The 26,418-nt window shown below is 41.7% G+C and overlaps 1 protein-coding gene and 1 long non-coding RNA gene across 3 annotated transcripts in view; one reads left to right on the top strand and one right to left on the bottom strand.

Moving 5' to 3' along the window:
* Nucleotides 1-9,685: 9,685 nt before the first annotated feature.
* On the bottom strand, nucleotides 9,686-11,127 carry LOC118644556. The gene is made up of 2 exons (XR_004962327.1): nucleotides 10,849-11,127; nucleotides 9,686-10,415 (listed from the first exon to the last, which is right to left on the bottom strand). It is a non-coding gene; the product is annotated as an uncharacterized LOC118644556 (long non-coding RNA).
* Nucleotides 11,128-12,053: 926 nt separating this feature from the next.
* LOC105834493 (T-box protein H15) overlaps nucleotides 12,054-26,418 on the top strand; it is a 50,933-nt gene continuing 36,568 nt past the window's right edge. Inside the window, exon 1 of one of the 2 annotated variants that reach the window (XM_036283251.1) lies at nucleotides 12,054-13,472. In XM_036283251.1, the coding sequence (XP_036139144.1) occupies nucleotides 12,968-13,472 (505 nt within the window). In that variant the 5' untranslated portion in view covers nucleotides 12,054-12,967. The remainder of the gene's footprint in view (nucleotides 13,473-26,418) is intronic. The other variant, XM_036283255.1, reaches the window with a different exon arrangement.

The following is a 26,418-nucleotide window of genomic DNA, read 5'->3' as shown; positions in this document are numbered from 1 at the left end:
TATTATTATTCTGGGTTTTATTTTGTAAAGCCACGTTCCAGCTTCTACAATAATTCGTGCAACTCTCTCCTTCTCTATCTTCAATCTATTTTTATTTAATAACAATCTTTTTAACATCTTTGTGATATGATTATTTTTTTATTTTTCACAGAAAAGCTAATAGTAAAGATGTGAGACTAATATTCTTTTTCGATCGGTCGATACAAAATGTATTTCTCGCCGTAGTAATTTAAAACGAATTACAACTACTTTATTCGCGAGATGAGTTCGTTCATCTAGATGACAAGCCTCGATCTGCAGCTTCGGCAGGAAGAAGACGAAACGGACTCGCCGCGTACTCGTTCGTTTTCAACGGTCGATCATTAAATCCGTAAAAAGATCAAGGATCCGCCCACCTACCGGCTCATGGAGCATCGGTACCAATTACTATACCCGGCGACCATTAAGCTCGCGTACACACCACGCGGTTACGCATTGGCGTAGTCCGCCGTCTCTCCAGTTTGATATATTCGAAAACGGGTGCGGTCCACATTCGGCGGTTTCTATAATAGCGTGAATAATTTTAAGACAGCCGAAGTATAATTAAACGTCTAGACGCGTTTGATTGATTGCGGCGGGACCGATAATGATGAGGGGGAGGGGGGGGGGAGGGAATTATTGTTAAATTCTAATACTCGAAAGTCTGTATAATGTAGCTTTATCAAGATTAGATCGACATGACATATTCATACAGGCGGGGCGGTAACAAGGATATGCCAATAGAATTCGAAGATCCGATTCAGTGTCCAGACAGGGAGTATTAATTATTAGAGTCGCAAATATGTATAATAAATCTCGCATCTATTCAAGTGTTTCAAGTGTTTAACCATTTACTGCCAACTTATTTCGAATCACAAAGGTGGGAATGGTTAAAAAATTGTTCTGATCGCGCGTTCCCAAACCTGATCAAAGGAGGAGCTAAGTCTGAATTGTACTGTAGAGAAATTAATTTTCGAATTTCTATCAAGCAATCTACCGACTTTTCGACGTGTTCAAAGCAACAATTTTGTAAATTAGGCCACTTAAGAGTTGGAATAAGCTTAATTTTATTAACCTAATTCTCGTAATCTCTCCCATCGTTGGGCCAAAAAAAAATGTTCTTAACTGTTCGTCCGTGTCACAAAAGGCCGGAAGATTTTTCTTCCGTCGAAATCCGCGCATGTTAAATTCGTAAAAGGAAAAAAAAGGGGGAGGAAAATTCAACTCTTCGAGGTAGTCGGGAGTTATTTCGACGCCAGTGGCTAAGCCGACACGTAGGCGGCCGGTGTGTACCACGTGCAAATCCACTCGTGTACGTGTGCATTCGCGCTCGCGCGGGTGCATGCGCCTGCGGATCCCTCACGTGGGTGTGAAGTCGCGCGCGTGTGTCGGCGGCCGTTCTCTTGCCTCGCGAATGTGGTAAGAGAGAAGGCAAGAAGGTAGTAGCTCGTAGCCCAGGAAATCTATCCCGACACCGGCACCGGCACCGGCTGCCTCCCCGCCGCCGCCGCCGCCGCCGCCGCCGTCGCCGCCGCCGCCATCGCGCGCCATACGACTTTCGCTTCACCGCCCTGTAATCATCGCGAGTCAGTGGCGGCGGCCGCTAATTATGTTTCATAACACTTCTTACCCCCTCTCTAATATCCACTCCCTTAAGGGCAGCTCGTCATTTATTTACATCATATTCATCCCGGGGGATAACGCCGCTCCTCCGGACCTTCGTCTTCTCTCTCTCTCTCTCTCTCTCTCTCTCTCTCTCTCTCTCTCTCTCTCTCTCTCATTTTTTCCTTCGCCCTCTTTCCTTTCGTCCTGCTCCGTTCTCCAACGTTCTCTCTGTTCGGTCATGCCGAGACCGAAGCAAAAAGCGGCCAATTTCGTGGCGAAATAATGCGCGAAACGCTACGCGGGATCACCGAGGCGACGAGACGCGAAAAACTTGCTCGTCGCTGTTAGCGTCGCGAAGGAACACGGGGCTTTTCGTTCGTCTTTCGTGATGGAATTTTGATTAATGCGCTATGTGGTTGTTTTAGTTGTAAATATGATAAAATTAATAACAGAAGAATCACCTGAGAATATTTGTGCAGCAATTTATTATGCTGTTTTTAAACAATTTAAATAATAAAATAATTGTCGGACAGTTCAAATATACATATATATATGAGACAGGAAAATGTTAAAAAATTATCTTTAATGTAAAAATATATTCTTTTGTGAGAGCTTGTTTCTACTAATTTCTCAGTGCAATAACTTAAAATAGAAGTATTAATAGAAGAGACGAAACTTTGCATACAATTTAAAACACTTTGAAAATCTTTGCTTTCTGTATTGTTCGACCGTTATACGTATTAGATAGCAAGACGGAAAGAGAGAGAACCAATACAATAAAATTGATAACGCGAAAACGTATAATTACAAAAGAGAAATAACTGATGCATTATAATCAAGAGAGAAAGAAAAAGATTTGCACGCGAGTTTTCTTGCAGTTCCTTTTAACAGCCGGCTAGCTAAGACGATGGCAAATCTCGCTAATGAAGAAGCCCTGCGAAAAGTTCGGTAAGTCCAGCAGCTGAGGTGACTTCGGATAATCGCGACTTAATAGACGTTCGTGCCTCTCGATTGATTCCAGGATTAGTTCGGAGGTTCTGGGTGCCAACTGCGATCGTTCCGTTCCTTTCGACTCCTACCTCCGCCCGCCCCCCTTCCCATGCCACCCATCTCTTTCTCTAGTCTTCTTCCATCCCTCGAGGATCTTCGAACAGACGCGCTGTATACCCGGCAAATTGGTGGCACTTCTGCGGTCGGGCGATTAAGTGGTTTCAAGCGGTATCCGCTAAGAAAATTGGCAAGGTGGAGAACGAATCAGCTTTTAATTAAGCCGCTGTCTTTTCGAGATGGTCGCTATGGCGACCGAGGGGATGCGGTGAACCGTACGGTTGTCTGCTGCCGGCATAAAGAAAATCGAATTACGCTCGAATCTCGGTACAGCGAAGCTTCGAAATAGTGAGCAAACAAGAGAAACAGACCTCCTCCACCGTGACGGTAACAAAACTATCTTTAGCTCCCCGGAGTTACGAATTTCTTCAGCCGTTGATCCGTGAAGTTTTTATATGTATTTGGCTCCTCGTATTTTAGCATCCGAGACCTTTTTTAAATTTTGATTCTTAGCATTCCTGAATCTTCAAATTTTTACACGTATTTATTAAATATGAATTTTCTACAATTTTTATAGTAACATAATCCTGACATTTTAATCTTTTAATATTTGCCTTTACATTTTAATCTTGTAATATTTGCTTTTACATCCTCGTATATTACTTTATAAGCATATGAAAATTCTGTTATGAAAATTTATCAAGTAAATAATGCGAAGGCATATTTACTCGGATATAACGCATTGAAATCGTTTAATTTCGTAATAATTATAGCTTAAGAGTAAGCACATTTATACCATATTGTGCAATTTCACGCGCATTTACTAGACTCGAGAGATACGAGAGAAAAAGTGAAATTCTTTTTAAAATCTTCGTCGCCGTTTTACCAATTATATATTTGTCTGTGCGAGCACGGTCGGCACAGCCGTCAAAGGCGACGTTGTTTGGCCCATTGCGGGCCCGTCATGTGATCTTGTTTGGCCCACTGTTCCGATGCCGATCGTTGTTCTCTCGTTTTGCGATATTAAATATCGCGCTACGACTGCCACGTGGTCGGCATTATAAGCCCGACGTAAACGGGCACGGCTGCGCCAAAACCGCAAGCTTAACCGAGCCACTTTCGGAGTCGTCCGAGTTTCGTTGTATAACAGATGTCAATCATGCTCGAAGGATATGGACAATGGTCCTTTGTCACGACACGCTACCTTCCCTCACGTCTTTACGAAATTGCTTTACAACCCCTAAACGCACCATTTTACCGATTGCTGTCATTTTCAACTCAATTGATTTGCGACTCGCATCAGTGAGCTGTGTTGTATCATATGTAATATCTCATTGAGAATTGTATGAGAAATACAAGATCCAGTGTTTCACTATTATTCCATCAAAATTAGCAACTGTACACTAGATTTTTATATAAACTTATACCTAATAATTATTTAAAGCAAGTGTTTTGTGCTGAGAAGAGTAAAACACTTTAGAATTGAGAAAAAATTTTTTTTTCACTGTACAAGCGTATGCATTTATTTATCCGTACGGACGAGGCAAAAAGTCACTTATATTCCGTCGGCGAGATCCTCCCCCCGGATTAATAAATTATTTCGTTGAAAAGCAGCCGGTGTTTCTTGTAAGGACCGATGGGTGTTATCTCGGGAGATAATATTGCGAAGATACTCGAATACCGTGGTTAATTCGCGCGTCACGCTCGATGGGAATAAAAAACGGTAAGAAAAGGTAAAGAGCACTTACCTTAATGACACGGACGGTACTTAATAGCATCGCCATTATTACCGACCGGGGCATTGTTTTGCGCCGTTCCTCTTCTCATACTGATATTTCCGCGATATCTGATGAGCTCCAACACTCATGGTCGCCGTTCCTTCACAGCTTAGCTGACATTTTTGGGTGCGGTCGATTTGACACTACAAATGCCTCGCAGCATTTGTTTGTCCAATCAAAACGAAGGATCTTGTTGCACTCTTTGGTGCAGCTTTAAATTTGATTCACTTGTATTTATTTCATTAATATCCGTTGATCAATACTTTTAAAACTTCTTGTTTTACAATGTCATCAATTTAATAATTATTATAAATTATTATTGTGTCAGACTATACTTTTTCGAAAAAAGAAGATGAGAAAAGAGAGGAAAGCTATATAAATTTCGACAGAAATATTAACTGATAAAAGGTATGATATTAAAATCATGTTTTTAATGAAATATCCATTACAGTACCTATATTGCAAATCATATTATAATATCATGCAAAAAGTATAATTGAAACATTTTGCATTTTATTTCTCCAAATACAAAATTTTGTTAATATTAAAATAACAATACTCAATAACAATAATCAATGCAAATAATTTTACGTATCGATAATGGCGTACATAAAATGTTAAATAATAAACGCAATATGGTCTCGTGAAGAGTTTGCTGAAGAAAAAAGATTTACTCGCATAAAACACAGTAGATGACTGTCGTCATGCGTACGTCCGCTACAAAGTTAAGATCGATGGGTCGCATTCTTTTTTTTTTGTCGATTTGATGGTGGAGACTCGACGCGCGTGCATCGATCAGATTCAGTGTGGGTCCATGATGCACAGGAGAAACGGGAGAGCAAAGGAGCATCAAAAGATGGGAATAAGTGCCGCGTAACCGCGCGGCGATTTGTCCGGATCAGCGTCACGGCTAAGCAGATTACACAGGCTCCCCTAAACGAAGCAGCAACCCCGTCGACTGCCTGTGGCAATCCCGAAAGTTCATTGGGAGGTCCATCGGCCTATAGTCGAGAGAAAGAAACGCCTATCCTCTGTGATTGACCGATTTGGGACATCCTTTTTACAGTCGAGGATCTCCTGTTAGACGATTAATGCCCTCTCCTCTCCTCCAAATGCCGAATCTTTCGTTAAAAATCACAGGAACGGAGTATATTGATTTATCTGTGTTTTTATATATAGTGATACATAGCGGTGTAGTTTCTCATAATCATCATTAAAATAGCTCAATTATTAGAATATTATTTCTGTTGTTTTTAGTGACACGAAAAAGTACTAAAGAAAAAAAATTGTTCATCTCGAAGGAGTAAATATTCTAATAGATAGTTTTCTTTTACATTTGTTATTTTACGAGATTTTGATATTTTTTTAAAAAATGTAATGGGTTATTTTTATTAACGTAGTAATGTAAAGTTTATTTTAAAAAATTCACAGTTAGTTAATCCTAAGATTATCTTAAACGTAAAAAGTCACATTTGAAGTTAGGTTATTTGTGTTTATGAAAACCTCTAAATTATATATAAATTGTGAAAAATGTATAAACAATTTTATATTACGTCAATTAGAAGTAATTTATTTCCTCGAGTGTCAAATGTAATACGTATATATCATTCTAGGATTTATCAACATGTTGAATTTGGTTTTTTTATAAATTATATTTCTTTATAAAATACATTACTACGTCCCATTAAAACAATGTCGATAATATCTAAACTAAATGACCGAGTTACAGAAAATATTCTGTATATAAAAGTACGCCAGTAAAACCGATCGAAAACTATTTATGACAATTCCAGTCTGTGTACGCAAAAAAGACTTCGATTATTAACAATCCCGCGAGTTCTGGATTGATAAGAGTGATAACGATCTTGAATATACACTGTAAATATTAATTGCTTGAAATCGCCCATACGTAAAACAAAATGAGTAGCACATAAATCACGCGAGGACTCAGCAGATCGTAATATAGCGAAAAGTTATTTCCTAACGACGATTGCTGAGCGCAAATCAATTTTGCGGGATCGATACGCTTGTGAAACTTGGTATTAATCGGTGCAGCACAAAATGGCTATAACAATAATTGCTCGTTTCACGGCATGTTCGTGCGAATATAAATCGCGCTACGTCTAGAGAACGATACGACGTGTAGAATCGCGAAGCATTAATCTGCGCCCATTATATTTGTGCGTATAAAAAGCGTAGGTTATGCCTATACGGTATATTATAAAATATTATGCGTATATGTAATTTTTCCTACCTTATTGTCTACGTGACGTTTAAGCATGATTAAATCACTTATTTTCTTGGCTCAGGTTGGAAGATTGTGCGGAGTAGATCTGGGCCGCCCGTATACGCAGATATTACATAGATGTAATGAGCCATGCATTCTGCCCTTGTCATTATTATTACGCGCATTCCAACATGATGAATTACTTTCGATTAAATCGGCTAAGGTAGCAGGAGTCTTCGGAGAGCGATTGCTTAATCTATATTTATTTCTATGTGGGTGAAGGGATATATGTTACAATTCCTCAAAGAGAGATAAAATAATATATTATAAATTAAAAATGAGAGACTTTAATTATATGCCTCTTGTGATTTTATTTCTGTCGACGATTGACGTTCTGTAATTGAATTGCCCGTCTCTCTAAGTTCAAAAATTTCGAAATGTATGACAAAAGCATGAGAAATACTTTACATAATTGTCAATAATAATAATTTTTTCATTCTAAATCTAGATTTATACAAAATTCAATTACACTTACAAGAATATGTAGTCAATTAAAACATACTTATTGGAACAGAAGATCAATTAATTTTAAATGATATACTTTTTATATGGATTCTAATAATATTAGAAAATTCACATATTCTAGTATCTTTTGAGGCCATACGAAAAAAAAATCTAATCTCGAGTTTTTATTTAATCCCATCTTTGATATTCCCTTAGTTTCGTAGAAGTATTAAATTCAATTTTCATTATCCATTATTCGCCGACCAAATTTATCCGGCTCATGGCACCGTGCCGGGATCGAGAGAGATCTTTTTTACCATACGGCGCTGAAGATACATAAAGTTACAAAGGTCGCGCCGGAACGCGTCTGTTTCGAACGCGGTCCTTTGAAGTGGTTTTCGCTGGTCTACGAGTATTAAACGGGTTCACCTGATCGTAATGTAGGCAATAACCGCCGCCGTGCGGCGGCGGCAGATTATTCGGGACGAAAAAGCCACGGCAGTGGGCGGAAGAGCCGAACGACCGGAAGCGGCACGGCGGCGTTCTCTTTGATACACGGTAAGGCCGTGGCTTTTTAGAAGCTCGCAAGACGCTGCGTTTACGCGCCCGTCCGGCCTGCCGGCGCGGCGCGGCGCAGCGTAAACGGTGTGTTGACGAACGGGCGTAAATGAAATTAACTCGTCGAAAAGTCGGACGGTCTCTCGCGTGAGAATGGCGGCTGAAAAATTTCGCACGGCACTCGCCGAGAGTGTAATTTCGGACAATATGTTTTTCTCATTAATCCTTCAAGTTAATCGACAGAACCCTTTCTGCACTGAAACAAATTTCATATTTCTCGTGTTTTTATTACACATTTTGAAAATTTTAAAGCCCAGAAGGTAGGGCCAGAATCTTTCAATTATAGGGCGTTAATTGTCGATGCGAGAATATACAGTAGTCACAACACGAAAGGCCGAGAAAGCGTGTGATTAATTAAGGTCTCCCGTTCGATCTTGATCGTGCAGCTCGATCGTTCGGCGGACATAAAAGTGCATATACCGCGCATATAATTAGTTAACCGCTCACGTCGTTACCACCGCTAATTGACACCGGTCGCGCGTTGCGCGTCGCCTTTCGCAGGCATGTCTAATTACTGGGTGTCCGCGAAGATCGGATCGGCGTGGCGGGTTTCGATTTGCCCCCGCACGTGTTGCGTAGTATGCTAATTGCGAATAGAGAATCACTATTCTTCGCCGCGGTCTGGCAATAATTAAATCGGGCGACTTCGTTAAGGAAACAAGACACGCGGCTTCAATGCTTATTAAACCCAACAAGACTTCTATTGCGCTAATTAAAGCCATCTTTCACTTTCTTTTTACTCGTCAAGATCTTATAGAAAAACAGGTGTCACAATTTGTTACATTTTTTATTCCATGCACATTAAAGGAACGTGGCAAATTTATTGGTAGTAGACAACATGACGAAGTCACGAATCTTTATTAATTTTTATTCCGTATCATATAAAGATTTTATTTTTACAGCTCAATTGTCAAGATACTTAACGTAAAAAAAGTTACGGCCGACAGATCACCAGAGTGGGAATTTTTTTAGGTGCTTTATTCTCGCGTTTTTGCGCGCCGAAATTAGCGATTTCCCGACGCCTCGATGGCGCGCCCGGATCGATTAATTGAATTAACTCGATATCGCGCCGCAGACGCGACCGCCCGCGAATTGGGCGCAAACCTCGCCGAAAGTCAGGACCGATAACACGATAAGCGCGAGAATGCGCGTCCGCCGCTTCCGGTCGCCGGGATATAAAAGGCAGGATCGATATATCCGATCGCGCATAAATGTATCGGGCCGCCGAATCGCGTCACGCCTCGATTAACTGTTTCGCACGGCTCGCAATTTGTGCGCGAACGATTACGTTTACCACCCGCGGGATAATAGCAGAACGCATCGCGCGAATCGCGAGATTTTCATACCTCTCTCGCTCTCTCTCTCTCTCTCCCCTCTGCGTTCCCGCCCCCTCCTTCCCCCTCCTCCCCGGGACGGCAGCAACAACACAACGGCATTGCGCGTTGTTTCACTCGCGATATGCCGCGCTGTGTAATTACGATAATCCGCTGATGATATAATTTACGAGGCCGCATCGCTACCCGCGCATTTATCACACGAGGTAATTTCCTGCTTTATTATAATAATATCCGGGGTAATATGCCTCCGCCTGCGCGCCGAATACCTTCTTATTTTCGAGCACGCCGCTCCTCTTCGTTAACCGCCTTCGTACCGCCTTAGCGCGACGTTAATTATTTTGCGTAGTTGCAGTGGTAATTTTGTGTTTTCGCACCGCCGCGCTTGACCGCGAGAGAGAGAGAGATTACCGGCGCTATATCAATTCTTTTTATTGCAACCGATAATTTGAAGATTTGCAACGTTTTGGGGAAACATGATGCTCGCGTTTCGTGATGAGAAATTTCGTACGAGAGCCAAGGGTGCGGGGAACTTTTTTTTAATCTTTTATTTCTTTTAGATGGTTTTATTAAAAAGAAAAACCTTTCACTCGAAATATCACAAATTACGAAATACTACATTGTCACGTGTACAACAACAATTTAATACATTGTACATTTTATTATTTCTTTCCCGAAACTCAATTCAATTACAATTGACGATTTAATCGTGAGATAGAAAAATAGAACGGCGTTGCTTCGTACGCGAGATTTTACGGTTTCGAGGTTTTTTTTTTTACGGGGATTCGAACCCGGTTAAAGCCAAGACTTATCTCCAGCGAAATGCCGCGTTCGAAATGACTCGCGAGATATTCGACGAAATAATATCCCGAGGGTGCTGGCAAAGGAGGAGAGAGGGAGGGGAGGGACAGAGGAAAAGCGCCGGCGATGCAGGGTAAGCGAGCTCCAACCCCCCATTCATCTTCGATGCTCGTTCCGGGCTGAGGATAACGTTATTTCTACCGTAATACTTCTGTCGGAGAATCGCCCAGCGGAAAAAGCTAGTTCGGTATTGCAGCTGCTGGCGCACGCGTACTTCCCGGTTCCTCGACAAATGGCAATAACGACGTTAATAGCGCGGCGAATCGTGAAGGGGAGGGATAAAAGGAGATTTCGAGGGTCCTCCGTGAACGAAGACGCGAAGCTCCACCATGATCCTCCGCTGGATTGCGATCGATGCGACTTGGCGATTAGCGAAGATCTTCATTCGAATTTTCTTACTTCTTACGTTCCACTTCTCGCTTCCTGAGAAATAACGGGCAAATAACGATGACGAGAAATCAAAATTAAAACTATATTCGCGAAGCGAGGATATAAATCCAATAAATTAAGAATGACAGCTCCTCAGTGAATTTCCAGATCTTCAACTCACAATTAAATCGAGCTCAGTACGCAGCACATTCATAAATAGTATTATACTAAAATCATATACATTTACATACTTTTTTAGGTGTGCGCTTGTATTAATGAAATGTGAGATTATATTTCTTATAATTATTTTTAACAGTACTCTTTTATCTTCTTTTATAGACAGATTATATATTATAAATATATACTTACATAAAGATTATAAAAATTGTAATAATTTTTCAAATAAAAAGATATAGTCGCACAAGAGAGAAAGGATATAAATATACAAAATACAGAAAAAAATTCTACACACTATATCATCACTTACTTTAAGAAAACGTATATTATTCCAAGAGGACAAAGATGACGTACAGTGATCGATAAAAAAAAAACTGACTCTTCTTAATTGCTGTGAGATCAGCAAAGTGCAACGCGCGATCATATCCGCAAACGTTGAAAGACAGATCAGACTGAACGAAATTGGAAAGATAGAGAGAATTATGCAGTGGGAAAGCGGGATGGGAAATAATAAGAGCGCGATCGGCGAAGTGTGGCATAGTCGCGGTAGTAGACGTTGACGGGATTTCCCAGAGAAGTGTGTACGACGATATACTCCCACGCCCCTATTCCGACGAACCCAGCCGAGACGAGCCACCAGAGCAACCGCCACCCACCACCGCCCAGCCAGCCAGCCAGCCAGCAGCGAGCTAACCACCCACCTGCGTTAGCCGCGACCGCCGCTGACGCTGACGCTGAAGCCGCCGCCACCGTCGTTCGGTCGTGTTTAAAGCTCCGCCAGTAAAACAATAAATTGCGCTCGAGAGAGCGGCGGAGCGCGAGAGAGGAAGAGAGAAGGAGAGGGGTGCAGAAAAGGCGAGAGAGAGAAAGAGAGGCGAGAGACTCGCGGCATACTAGCGCGGAGGAAAGCGGTCCCTGTCAGCAATTGCCCCCCTCTCGTAAGAAAAAATGGCAGCTGCCGTGGCTGGATGGCGCGTACGAGACCATAATACCGCCACCCTGCCTCGTTCTGTACGTGTGGACGTCGAGCGTGCGAGCGCGACGAGCGGGGCGGGTTGCCACGCTTGGGAGGGGCGGGAAGAGGAGAGGGCAAAAGGAAGAAGCGTGAGGAAGAAGGGACAAGGACGCGCGCGCGCGCAAGAGAGAGAGAGAGAGAGAGAGGAGGAGGGAGGGATGGGAAGAGAGAGACAGTGTGGAAAAAAGCGACGTGAAACGAGGAGAGACGACCTGGGTGAGCAGCGACGACTACGATGACGACTACGATGATGACGAAGACGACGACGAGGACGACGGCGGCGACGACCACCACCGGCTGACCGAGAGAGAGACTCCTCCTGTGGACGCTCGTGCATGTTTGTATGTATCGTCGGCTCCCGGTTGGCAGTTTCGGTCTGACATGGGCGCGAGAGAAAGAGAGGGACGAGAGCAGAGTCAAGAGCAAGAACGACGCGGTAATAACGTTTAGGCGAACCTCGAGTTGGGTTGCGTGCGGGAGAGAGAGCCTGCAGGCGGAGCTGGGTGCTGATCGTAGAGGTGGAGCGTGCCAAGGAACCGCCCATCGACACCCGCCGGGTGCTCTCTCCTCTCGTTCCCGCTCGTGTTTTACCGTCCCTTCAGCTCGTCCGACCGAACGCAATCGCTTTGGGGAGGGGGGGATGGGGGTCGAAACGAAGAGGCGACCGGCAGTGGCGCGGGTCAGTCTGTCGGGTAACCGGTCGGTCTGTCGTTCCCTGCTCTGTCCGCGCCACGTTTCGCTCGCGCGGCCTGGAGTGTAAACGATACACATCAAGCCACTCCGGTTTTTCGCGCGCGCGAAACAGGAGCGATTGGTGTGTCCGCGACGACGTAACTTTTCCTCAAGTTCCGCGTCGTTGACGGAGTGCTTCTTCTGCCGTATATAGTTCACCGACGTCGATTACTTCGGATCATCACTGCCCCCGCCGGTCGCTAAACGTCACCGCTAGCCATTTGACGTAGTTCTAGTGTTGTGCTCCGATAAAAGACCCTGAGCTGTTCCAACGTTTCGCCGTACTCCATTGGCCGCGCAACAAACGCGGCGATCGTGACCGACCAATCCGTGCCCGATTCCGCTCGCAGGCCCACGTTCGTCCGCGCGCACGTGCGTACACGCGCGCTGTCATCTCCTCGCACGCCGTATATACGCTCGCATGCCGACAGCGGGGAGTCGGTGCTGACTCGCGCGACCGCAGGAGACGATGCTGATGCCGCTTCTGCGGTGCTCGCGTATCGTGATTAGAAACGCACACTATCTCCCGGACGGCGATCATCAGCAGCGTCGCGATCACTGGGATCGTTGTGACGCACGACGCCCGTAGCGACGTCGCGACGTCAAGCGGATCCGCCTCGAGACGCGCCTCGACTAGTTTATCGATAGACCCCACGTGGCCCAGGAAGCAGCGCGCGAGGTGATGTTGCTGGAGTCGCGAGGCCTCGCCGGTAGGAAGAGAAACGGACTGACACTGACCTCGTTCGGCGACGGTGGCGGCGGTGGTGGCGGAGGCGGCGGCGGTGGTGGCGGTGGTGCCGGAGGAGCCGGCAGCGAGGAGGACGACGAGGAATCCCGACATCACCTCTACCTAGCCAGGAAGATGCAAGGCGAGGGCACCGCCGCCCCCGCGGTACCCACCGGATTGTCCGGGTGCGCCGGCGATGACGGCGACGAGAGCTCGAGCCCGTCGCCGAACAGTAGCCTCCTGAACAATCTTAATAATAATTGTAACTCAAACCGTCAATGCGCGACCGACTTCAGTATCGCTGCGATCATGGCGCGGGACTCCCGTCAGCAGCAGCAGCAGCAGCAGCAGCAACAGCAACAACAGCAACAACAGCAACAACAGCAACAGCCACAGCAATCACATCACCATAAACATTCTCAGCAGCAGGCCGTCGGAGGTGGCAAACTGCATCAGCACGGTGAGCTTTTTTTGAAGTTAATGGTCGGACTGGGGATTCTGGGGTAGATCTTATGGAGCGTGACGAATTTGGGAGTAGTTTGTTGTAGAGAGTGAGCGTAGAGAACGTGAAAGTAACGCCAGTAGCGGAAAGACATTATTTAGGATTCGAAAGTAATTTATAGTATTTCCATTAATCTTTATGGGATAGAAAATCACTACAGTGTAGCGTTGAAACAGTGCCATATTTTGAGGCGAGAAATACAATGACGTATAATAAATCTTGTTCGAAGAAAAGCTAATAGCTTTCAAGATTTCAAAAATATAGACCTCTTACCTTCTAAAGATGAAACCTAAGAATGTGGGAAAATAATAACCTCACATCCATTAATGATATTCTTGTCTTTGTTTGAATATACATTTTCGATATTTTCTCAAATTTCTTTTCTCATCAGAGGGAAAATCAATTGTCAATTTTGTCATTCATTCTTGAACGATTATACATCTACGAATATATTCGATGCTTTAACATTTGTTTTATTTTTCCTATTTTTAATTAATAAGTATACATTAAATTAATTCCAAACATCTAAATTTTTGTAACTGTAGTTATTTGATTTGCATTAAATTTAAAATATAAATTAAATATATGTTAAAATGTAAGTACAAATAATAATTTGAAACTTTATATGTGTATGTGGACGGTACTTATATTTTTATTTGTATTCTGATGAAAATTATTATAAATTATGTGCGTGAGCACAAGTTTCTTCATGCAAGTCATTGTATATTGCTGCAAATAATTTTTGAAAATTTCATTAAATCCTTTCGCAATCAACAGTACGAGGGCATCCATGTAAATTATACCAGCATCTTAATTACGCGCGCTTTGTTGATAAGAATTAATTAGCTTCGAAAGCCTCTCAATATATCAATACATTGCATCATTACTGTTACCTGAATTAATATCTTTCTTTTGTTTAAGTAAATCATGTGTTACATGTGACACATCGAATATTTCACATTTTATTGCTGTCTTTTCAATTATTTGAATAAGTAATATTTCTATTTTTATTACATAATAAATAATATGGAGAGAAGTATACACAATGTAGAATTATCTTAAATATTAAGACATAAATAATTTTTTGTAATTGAATTTGCATATTTTATGATTTTGAGTTTGATTGTCTCAGGCACGTTATTTTAATTAAACTACATTAACATTTAATTTTGAGCAATGATATTCATTAATACACGTGTCAAAATCTTTTCATACAAGACAGCAATTTGCTCCACCAGTATTCAAGGTGTTAAATATGATTGTGCAGCTTACATTTCAGTAATATTAATTCTAAATTTGATCACATTTATTTTCCCGAAAATTTCGTGATATAAATTCACGCCATTCTCTTGGCTCGCGAGAACTCGTTAGTCAACAGTCGCATAATTGACGTTTCACATCGGTATATCAACGCGCGATTATTCCTCTCTGTCGCTATAATTAATATCATAACTTTAACTTTAGAACTGTTTAGAAAATACCTTGAAGGCCAAGACGCGTGCGGCCATCTAAAATAAAAATCAAACTTTCTCAAAAAGCATAATCCCCAAAATCGGTAGGCAACTTTATTTCTTATATTCTACGTTTATAATCATTCATTATTTTGCTTTTATAATTAGTTTCGCGTATATATAGCCTGTCTATTTATAACGCAATGTAATAACATAACACTTAACAACACAATGTGTTCTATGATAATATTTAGAGTTAAATATAAATCGAACTCTAGAACATTAATTATTAAAGCGACAAGTCACTCGAATCGACACACTTGTCGCTCGAGTTCTCTTGTCGATATTCGAGGTCTTCGTTCTGCATTAACGGACAGCAGCTTCATTACATTATTACGTTTATTGTTATCGCGCCTCTCGCGGGTGCATCGTCGCCGGTCCGGTATGATATTGCGCGAGTCATAACTCTCTACGCGCGGCGCACCTCTCTTACCATGGCGCATTAACTCGAAGAAAAATCGCTCACCCCTTTCGGTACGGCCATCCATAACGTTTAATGCGGCCATTCCCGACGAAAATGGAGCGGCCGGTCTATTGCGCGATTTTTGCTTTGTATCCTCGGCCTACCTGTCTGCCGTCATGGCTCATTATTTTTATTGCCCCGTTAAAAACTTGCCAATTAATTTTCGACTATTAACATTTATCGCGCACTCCCCGTATTCCGATCCTTTTAAAGTGTCTCGGCGCCATCACTGCGTGCGCCGTGTCGGCAATTGCAAGATATGTAAAACGGTGAAAATTATAATACCACGTGCCTAGTTTAAGTACTTTAACATAGTTTTATAACATTCACAAATAATCGTATTCGCAAATTATTCTATATCATTATGCAATAATAATGATGCAAGTAATTTATCTAAAAATAAAAGTCTTTTTCTCTCTCCAGTGTCTAAACTTTTTTTTTACTTAGGCGAAAAAAGATAATTACTTTGCAATTACCGTGTATGTTCTTTTTATATATGCGTCGTCGAAATGTCAACGCGAGAATGAATTTTTCAGACGCTTATATAGTTGATTCTAAGATCGTCAGCGAAGCTCTTGAGAAACGAACGAGACATGTCCCAGTACCGGGAAATAAAATACGGCGACAACCTCCTCGACGGAGCGTGAATTGCGTGGAAAGTTTTCTCGCTTGACGTCTTCTCGCGTTTAAGTATTAATTCCGGAAGCGCCGATGACGCACGTCGAAACTTGGACTATGATTACCTGCGAGCCGGCAATTGTCAATGTGAACTGTATAAAGTATCTTATTCTGCTCGGTATTATCGCAAAAAATTCAACACGGGTAATGTTGCACCGATAATATCTCGTTGGAGCGCAAATAATTACAATAACACGAGTAGGAGATAAAATAATTATATAATAATTTAGGAATTAAAATTTTATAAACTTTATTAGTTTTATTACACCGCTGTAACACTACATTGCTAAAGTTTCACAAATATAAAATGGAGATTGACAATATTAATGGAAATATTTTCATGATGATCAAACTTATAGCACAGACTGCTGTTTCGAGAATCGTTTTGCTGCTTTATTTTTACTCAAAAGAGCAAACCAGCCAACATCTGGAATTTTTTTGTCTTAAAAAGATATTCACCATTAAGCAAAGGGTTGAATGCTAAGGCGCGACGAGCGTAGGAACATGCTCGTCGTTCCGTTTTAATTCGCGCATTTGGCGGACGTAAAAATGTCGACGAGGTAAATTACAAGCTGGCGCGGTGCTCTAATGAGGCCCTCTAATATAGAAATTGTTCCGAACTGTCATTATCGAGATAAATGACCGGCGAGGGCCGCGGCTCGTAACTGGGGACGAAAGCGGATCGTTTTTGTGGGGAAACGGGATAATGGCCCGTCACTTTCGTTTCTTTTAATGATCGAAAAAGGTGTCCGAAGCGGGAGTTAGCGCGGTGAAGTCACTCCGTAATCCGTCGCGCACATTTGGATAGCTATATTTCATAAATGGAAGGTAAATCAACTTAAATAGCCACTAGAGAGTCCTGCGATATGCACGGAAATTACTGTACACGATAAAGGAATTATTATCGTTACGGTAAAAGAGTAAAAGAGTGTAATAAGAATTGTTATTATTATGATATAAGTGCATCGTTATTGCTAACAATTTTGCGGTATTTTATATATGTGTGAACAATTTTTTTTTTCAAGTAATCAACAACTCTCTCCTGTATTATAAACGGATCTCATTTATATCGTAAGCAAAATAAATGATTTTTTGTAGCAAGAAAATTTACTGTGTTTTTCATATTGTAAAAAGATTTTTTGTGACTTAATATTACATGAATTGTTAAATTAAGAGTCTTATCAATTTAATTTTAACAAATTCATAGGGTTTGTTATTATTTCATCGCAATATTTTCAAAATTATGCTACATGTGCATATAATGATATGATTTGTTCGATTAATTATTTGTTAAAATTGATAACATAGAGTTTGATCATTCCAATCTATCGATATTCATGATAATACACATATTTTGAGATAATGCAATGTACCCGAATTTAATATTTTTAATTGTCCGGTGTGTAAAAATAATATATTTATAAAAAATTATCTAAAAGATCAATACTTAAGGTTTTCCTGTGATGATGATCAAAATTAGGCGCGCTATAGCGATATTTTCGATTTATAGTTGATTCTTCGAAATCGTACACGGAATATCTGATTATGCATCTGATAATGGAGATTGGATTGTAGCAAATTCGACGGCAACGTTTTCGTGGTTCGGATAACGACCGTAAATTATATCGGCATTAATGAATTATTTAACGCGCACCGGCGTGAATGGAATTGTAAACAATGCGATTGTCTAAATCGACGAAATTCATTCTCGTGAAATAATCAGCCGCGAATATTTTATGCGAGAGATGAGTCGCGTGGCCGCAGCATTTCGTCGCTTTAGAAACTCGTTTTGCGCGACAATGGTATTCGAAATAACATATTATATCTAATGTGATGTGTGTTGTAATGGAAATCAATTATGCTAGATGCATACGAATAAGCGAGAGCAACTCGTGAATCGATTATTATGAGTAAGGGTTAATAATAATTAAACATTATTTGAATTAATTCTATATCAAGTGAAAATTTTATTTATGTAGAAAAAATTTTTTAAATTTACAATTAAGATATCTATTTCGCATTTCGAGAAATATACGAAAACGTTTATATTCTTTCTGATAAGAAGGTTTCTCTTTTTCTGTAAACTTGCTTGTCAGCACGTGTTATCTTGTCGAAATAATCGATTCAGATATATGGGTGAGGTGTACATTTCAGCAATTTATATACGCGCGTGTCTGTTACTTTTACATGGTGATAGATGAAGGATAAGCCCGCCAATTCATTGTGATTCAATATCGAAATAGACTTCATCGGGTATTGATTGACTTAAGCAGAAACATTAGGCGGAAGTTACTCTCGGGCGAGATAAGAAACGCTGCATTATTCAAAAACACATGTCACGCCTAATCGGGAATGTTACACGCGCGTCAAGCGCGAACTTTGCTTAGAATCACAAATTTTTCGATTAATCGGCCAGCTTCGGGCTGGTCCATTAGATGAAATGACGGCGGGCAAAACAACAAGATCCGAAACTACTCGTGCCCCGCGCATAAATTGTTGCCGCTACGCTAATGAATTATTTAACGTTCGTTACATGTCAATGAAATCCGAGTCGTGACTAGGAATGCTCACAAATTTAGCTTTATCGAGGCTCAATCTTTGAAAATCGATTCTGTTCACTTTGCGTGACGAGTCGATGGCTATGAAGGGAGGAAGATACATACATATTTATATTAGAGATATATACAAAATACATTCGTGAAATCTATGTGACTGATCGAAGCAAACATTGAGACACGTATTACGTTATCGTGTTCTTAATGGAAAGATTATTACGTGGATACTAACATTTAATTGTTGAGTAGGGGTATACCTGAATTTACAACATATAATTTGTAACAATTTATAAAGTCAGAAAATACGAGAGTTATACTTGCAGTAAAATATATATTTTATTATAGTTTATTTTTAAAAAACGATTACGCAAAGGACAAGATATCTTATATCGACGTTATAGATGCATTTTTACAACAATTTGTTTTACGGGATTTGATCGATCCACAAATAGTACACGGCCGACTTTTTGGCTTCTTCTATGGAACTAAATTTGACAGATTATCCTGTATTTATCTTGTTCTACGGCACCGGCTACCGGAAGGGCGTAATTGACATTTCGATGGTGTTGTAGTGAAATACGTAGTCCGGGTGAGCGCAGGTCCGGGCCCGAGGTGAGGCCCGGAAAAAAAAAAAAACCCGTTGTACACCGCGTATCGGCCCGGCCCAGGTGAGGTGTCCCATCGGAATTCTGGAAACGGCCGTGGCCCTCCGCTCTCCCGGGGCCCGGTCAGACCGTCTCCGAACCGAGAGACCCGATGGTGTTCGGTTTCATCATCGCGTATCTTGGACGCCCGCGGCGAATAATCGCCCACGAAGATCCTACGCGGCGCGAAATTTACGGTCGGACTCGCTGCAATTCACCCACGGAAACGGGCCGCCATTCCCAAATAAACTCCGGCAAACGGCGGCATGAATCGGGCTCTCCTCCGGCGGACACACGGCAAAATGCGGACGCGTGTGCGTGTGTACGGGCGCGGACCGAGAGGGTGTGCGTGGTAAATCTGCGATCCCGCGAACTTCGTCGTGGCTGTAAAACTTCGTCGCGGCGAACTTCTTCCATTCGAGATCGATATTTGTCGCGTAAATCAAAGAGAAGATTTCCTTTTCAACGGACAGGGATAAAACGGGAACTGGGTGTTTTTGTTCTACCCACTCTCACAATTAAGAGGACAAAAGGCAACTTTGGATGTACGTATCTTCAAGAGTTATTTTCATCGTGTAAATTTACGAATTAAAATTTAATTATTTGTCTATTATAAAATATCGACTATTGAGTTCTCTATCGAAACAGACGCCGCTGTAGCTTTTTCCTCTCTTCTTCCGAGCCCAATACTTGATTGAGATGAGCTTACTATTCTTCTATTCTAAGTCTAAGGTTTAACGGTCCACGCTGGAATCTTTGTGTTACATCGAGAGGACAAGCGATCGCGCTATTAGGATAAATTATTGCATCGCTCGAGAGTGCACAGCACGATTCGATTCTTAACAATCGAAATCCCCAATATAAGTTCTGAAAAACAATATAGCGAGTTAGATCGGCCGTTTCTCCGGTAGATACGCTTATGCGGCACAGCTGTGTCCTTATGTAAATCTGTCCACGATGGTCCTCGTGCTGCTTGATGCCGTTGTTTGCCGACGTTTGTTTTCTTGCACCTTCGCTCGCTCGCTCGTTCACTCGCGGGCGAGAAATTTAAATGAGATGTTAAAACGAGGAAAGTACCATGTGTCGTCGACCGACGGAATCGACGGCCGTTAGGCGAGATTTATTTTTACTATCGGCCGTCGAACATTTGCGTTAAATCCGATGTGTTACATACACCGCGGGGAAACCGGTATCCAGCCGAACATAACTGCGGGATTAAGCCCGGCCCGCTATCGGCTCCGCGCTTAACGCCTAACATTGTTATCTTCAACTCGCCGGAGTTTGTTTGAGTTCGCCTGTACTGGCCCGAGGTCGATGGGTGGCCCCGCGATACGCGCGACCGAATTCGGCGGGTCTGGACGCCTTTTTCCAGACTTTTTTAGATTGTTGAGAGAACCGTACGCTCGGAGAAGTGAATTTTATAGTCGCGATATGTTCCCGCGGGAACTGGCAATGACGGGGAGGCCATGATAATTGAGTACTATAGTCGTAACAGGCGAAAAAGCAGGAACCCAGATAGCACAGAGAGTTCAAAAAGAACTCGTATTGTATGTCACCAATTATGAATTCTTTTTGAAATGCGAAAAGAATTATTTTTATTATATTTTTATAAAAATAATTCTCAAGAAAAATTCATAATTGGTGACATACAATTGAGTACTTTTTGAACTCTCTGTGTTATCTGGGAAGTTTCTTCAAAAATATTTTATCTCGCACGATAGCGAACGGAATTGATTAAAACACGCACTTCGGTGTATTTGGCGAGAAATGTAATTTATCTTTTTTCTTTCTTCACCCTATATTTCACTTTTCTTTCGGGTAGCGAGGAAATAAAAATAATCTATGCTGAACGCCCGATGTGCTAGAAATATGGAGGCAATAATGCGAAATGTTTTTAGAGGAGCCATTATTTTGCGTGGCAGTATTGTCAATCGCAACGTGACGCGCTGTATTTCATCTGGACCATCAACGGTTCTATATTATAAAACTCCTTGTTCGACCGGCATAAATTTTCGCGAACGCGCTGCGAAGAATTTTAATAGAATTAAAGCCGCGCGTTCGCCGGCGCCGAGTTTCTTCGAATCGATTTCGAACGGACTTCGAACGACGGTCCCGCGGGACGCTAAGGGCCCTGCGCATTTTGAGTAATCGCAGGCCCTTTAAGTCCCCTCCACCCCTGTCCTTTCATTTCTTCACGCGCACGCAGGTGCAGGGCCTCGCGAATTCCCGATTGAAACTCAGCGGGTTCGCGGACGACGCGAACAAAGCGGGTCCGGGGAGCGCGTTAATTCCCAAACGGCCCCCAGGTATCTCCGGGATACGCGGGAATAAACGGTAGCTCGTTTTCACGAGCCGCTGGGCTCGATCGAAATAAAAGAACGTCACGGGGACATATAGGGTTTCGTCGGAATGTCAACCATAATAAATAGCCAATGACTTAGTTAAGCGGGAAGCTACTCGGGCCGAGTGCGAAGTTACGACCGGCCGATTCCGACCGGTCGGATCGGTTGGTTTGAGTAGGAAACAGGTGATGGTGGGGCGACCGACGTGTGAAGACCCTTTGTAAAGCCAAATGTTTGCGAAAAAAAAAAAAAAAGAAACAAAGCACCCGATTTTGAGTCGAAAGTCAACATAATTTATGAATGACATGCAAATTTTTATGATAGATGTATTAATAATTACAATCAAGAAGTATAAGAAGTATAAGAGTTTATACTGTGTTACAACTTCGAAAAATATACTTAATGCAATAAGAAAAACTGTGAGCGATTATTTTCATTAGGAAGATTATTTAGCCTGATCTTTAAAACAGCAGAAAAATACTACCATACAGAAAAAAAGTAACATAGCCAATAACATATGTAATTGCGGGCTGCCAACTACATAAAATACTGAATACAATAATATTTGCTATTAATGCAAGTACAATGTTGATACTGCAATAGCATATTATTGTATTGAGTATATCTGTAGGTGGCAGTCCACAATTACATATCTTATTGGATATATTACATTTTTTTTCAGTGTAATAATGTAATGCAATTACAATTTTAATTTAATTTAATTTAATTTATTGTATATTCACAAAATTACAACAAAAGATATGAAAAAAAATATAAATATAAAAAAAGAACGCAATAGGTGAAGCATCAGCGATGTGTACATATATTACATATTTTACTTATTGCAATTAAAGTAATGCGATAATACAATCTGGATTTAAAGTCATAAACGAATGTATGATCCTTGACTATCTTTATTAATAAGTGATACAAGCGAGTCGTGACGAAGTGCAACGGCGAGTGCAGTCAACATTTATCTATTTCATGTCCCTTATTCATGTCGTCCCACTTCATGGGTTCACCCACCTGGTTCACGCCGGACACTTAAACGATCGTTGACACGAGCGGGCATCGAGCGCGATGCCTTCGAAGACGATTCTCTCGTTCAGAGCGAGCGCGACGATTCCGCTCCGAGGTGGTCCAGCTTTTCTTCGTTGCAACCGAGATACATTGTTGCTCGAGTCAACGCGCGCGTTTCAAACTCCAACTACAATACGATAATGAGAATTAGGTTTGCGCTTTCTGTTAATCCGTGTCTCTTGTTTCATTGTAAATCAGCATTCTAACTTGAAAAATCATCACGCGACTATCTATAATATGAACAACAGCTAGTGTCGGAATAAAATGTTTTCGCGAGGTAAGCGCAACAAAAGCGAAGTATCGCGAAACGAATCTTCGATCCGACCAGCCACGCGAGATTCTATCGTGACGTATCACCTGATCACCTGATCACAGTAATCCCGTCAAGAGTTGCAAATCATTTTGCAAGATTTCGCAGACAACTGCGTTTTATCACCGTATTTTAATTTACCGCGGAATACCACGTAATGTTATGGAAAACAAGTCGTCACACTGTGAAATACACATGGTATACTTATATCATATTATTACCTCATTCGCGTCGGCGTACGTACGGATATTATTTAGTTCGTTAGATAAGAGTTCGCGGCTGATATTACACTCATTACAACAACGTTTGCGTGAAGATGGATGGACGAGCGACAACGTTGTTTTCGAAAGGCGAAACGCAAACGTAACAGCGCGGTCATTAGAGAGGCGTGGATGGAGCTCGGGGATTACATTCGCATTCCTCCGTTCCGATAGTTTTGCAAATTGCCGGTAATGACAGGCGATCGGCCCGATTTTCCAGGGTATGGAAACCGTTCGTGGAAAGCAACGGGCGAGCATCGAACGATGACGATATGCTTCGTTCAGCTAGCGCGCGATTACACGCTGCGTTCTTACTCGAGTAAAACCGATTGGTTTGTGCGCTATGAAATCATAGAGTGCCTCTCTCCGCCTGCCCACGGTATCTTAGGCCGACGATTAGGCGATCGATCACTACGGTTCCTGTAACCGGTAAAATGCATTGACGACAATTAGAAAAGAATAACGGAGATTGCAGTTGTAGAAGTAAACGAATATACACGCGGTATGTCGTACGAGCTCTCTCGAAATACTTCTCAATTGTAGCCACAATAATGGAACGATCGATTTACGAATTCGAAAAACTTTACGATTGCGATTTCGTCAATTTAACAAGCAAGTGTTGGATTGTGTAAAGCGCCGAGAACTGACTTAATTATCCGATATATTTTGGCGCGAACCGCGCGCATTGCGCTCAAATGACTCGGCGATTACGGCGAACAATCCGCGAAGAGGACCCGGTTCAATTTCATAATCGCGAGAGGCGGACGGGAAGAGAAAACGAAGGAATCGCCGAAGTCATCGTCACTTCGTTACCTCTGTCGAGAGCGCGGCGCAACGTACAAATGACAGTGCTTGAAATACGAGGCGCGAACGACATTTGTTAGCGCCTTCCTGCCACGCTGACGCTCGTTCCGCGGTGATATCGAGGAGATACGCATATTATACGCAGAGAGAGAGAGAGAGAGAGAGAGACGGCGGGTTCTAGCTCGCTTGGATTTGCCAATCGCGTTTCCTTTTGCGTTCCCGCGTGTTGGCGGTCTGTACCAACTCGGGCGACAGCGTTATCTCTCACCCATTGTCAAGTGTCATATTTATGCGACAGGATTCCGCTACAATCGAATATTTCTTTAAATCAGTAATTGAGATAAACTGGCGATTTGTATAATACATTTTAAATTGAGAAAGGCCCATGTACGGGCATGGCAAGAACTTAGTGCTGAAGTAATATTTCGTATGTGATTTTTAAATATTTCTAATTCTTTTTACATTTCTCAGGGAAGTGGAGAATCTTATAAACGCTTGTTAACTAGAAAATTTAAAAATGACATACGAAATATTATTTCAATATGCTTGTTATGACCATGTATAAACTCTTCTCTATTTAGATACTTTTTAATCGAGAGATATACGAAAAGAGCAAACCGAAAAAGCTTTCAAAGGACTGAGTAGAGAATTTTTTTTATAGCAAATTATTTTAGTAAGTTTTATTCCAAAAATTTTCTGGTATTAAATTCCACGGAGAATTTTATGTAGCTTTACGTCTAAAAAGGATTACTTTAACATGGCGTTAATGTTGGCGTAAACTATTCTTGATGATTAACGTAATGACTGCGTCAGCTGATGTAATAAAACTGGCCTTGATCTCAATAGTAGGCGATATTTAAAAAGCTATTATGTTCGCCTTTTTTCAAATCACAGTTTTTTTTTTTTTTCAGCACATCGCATGCCAAGCCGTGTATATATTCACGGTAAAATATAAACTCCTATCCTTTTATTGCTCATGAATCATATACCTTTGTTTTTTGTCAGAAGTCACGCGACTTAAAATCAACTTAATATTTTCTCCATAGCAAATGTATCTGTCTTCACATTTATTTTTTCTGTATATATTTATTAAAAATGTTAATAATATGCATACACAATACATTAATTACTTACATAAATTTTATAGTTACAATAAAAGAAAATTGCAAGAAGGTTTCTGTGCCAAGAGAGAGAGAGAGAAACAGAATCGTACATTAAGTTTAAGTGATTTAGTATAATTATTAAAATAATTTATTTCCTAATTAGAGCTACTTGTATAGATTTACCTATCAAGCATCCTTCTCTGGCAAATATATCTATTATTATTGGTCAATTTCAAACTCACTTCTTTTTATCTTCCATCATAATTATTTATTGCGATCTCATTCTCTTTTTGCCACATTGTTTCGCGAACATTGACGCGAAGTGAGACGTCGAATGGCCTCGAATGTCGTAATCAATTTTTTGCACGTGTATCGGACGCGACGGACGAAAGTGCCGTCGTCTTCGGCGAAAAGAGGAAGGAACGCACCGCGTCACGCTCAGATTAATTTACGTTTCGCGAACAAACAAGGTGCCGGTTTTAATTACCTGTCGACAGATTGATTGATCGATCCGAGGACGTTCCGCGTCCTATCGCGCGATCAGATACGGCCCGTCAATACTCAATTTACCTCGTTGCACGGCAAAACGCACGGACTTCCGCGACAATCTTTTTCCCTCCGCGCGCGCACTTCGGCGTCGTGTATACGCTCGGCTTGCATCGCTGATTTACTTTTCATTAATGACGGATCGATGAGTCGGCGTAATTCCGCGGCGACGCTTGACAGGGACGTTTTTAATACGCTATCTTAATTAGATATTTAGACCCTCCCAAAAGGAGAAGGGGCGGAGGGATGGCCCTCGCTTGTGTTATTAGCCCGCGGAGGAACCGTTATCGGCGCTAAATTAAAACGCGAGCGAAGAAGCGGGGGCTATCCCGCGATACTCGCAACGGCCTCTCGTCGTAACGTTCCCCGTCAGCCGCGAATATATTTTCGATTTTCGGTGACGATCGTAATTCATTCGCGCACACTGCGCTCCGCTCGTAAACTTGTCTCCCCGAACAGACGTCGACTTCCGCTGGAAAGTATTTATGATATCACCCTCGTTTCTGCTGTTGAATTACATTGTTGACTCTCGACGTAGAGCGGCACTCGAGTTATATATATTTTCTCAAGCAGAGTGAGGAGTTAAGTCTCTATATCTTGGAAGAAAT

The sequence above is a fragment of the Monomorium pharaonis genome, chromosome 1 (assembly GCF_013373865.1).
Source record: "Monomorium pharaonis isolate MP-MQ-018 chromosome 1, ASM1337386v2, whole genome shotgun sequence".
Taxonomy (NCBI): Eukaryota; Metazoa; Arthropoda; class Insecta; order Hymenoptera; family Formicidae; genus Monomorium; species Monomorium pharaonis.
The sequence above is the reverse complement of the archived record's forward strand: the minus strand, read 5'-3'. Positions and strand labels throughout refer to the sequence as shown.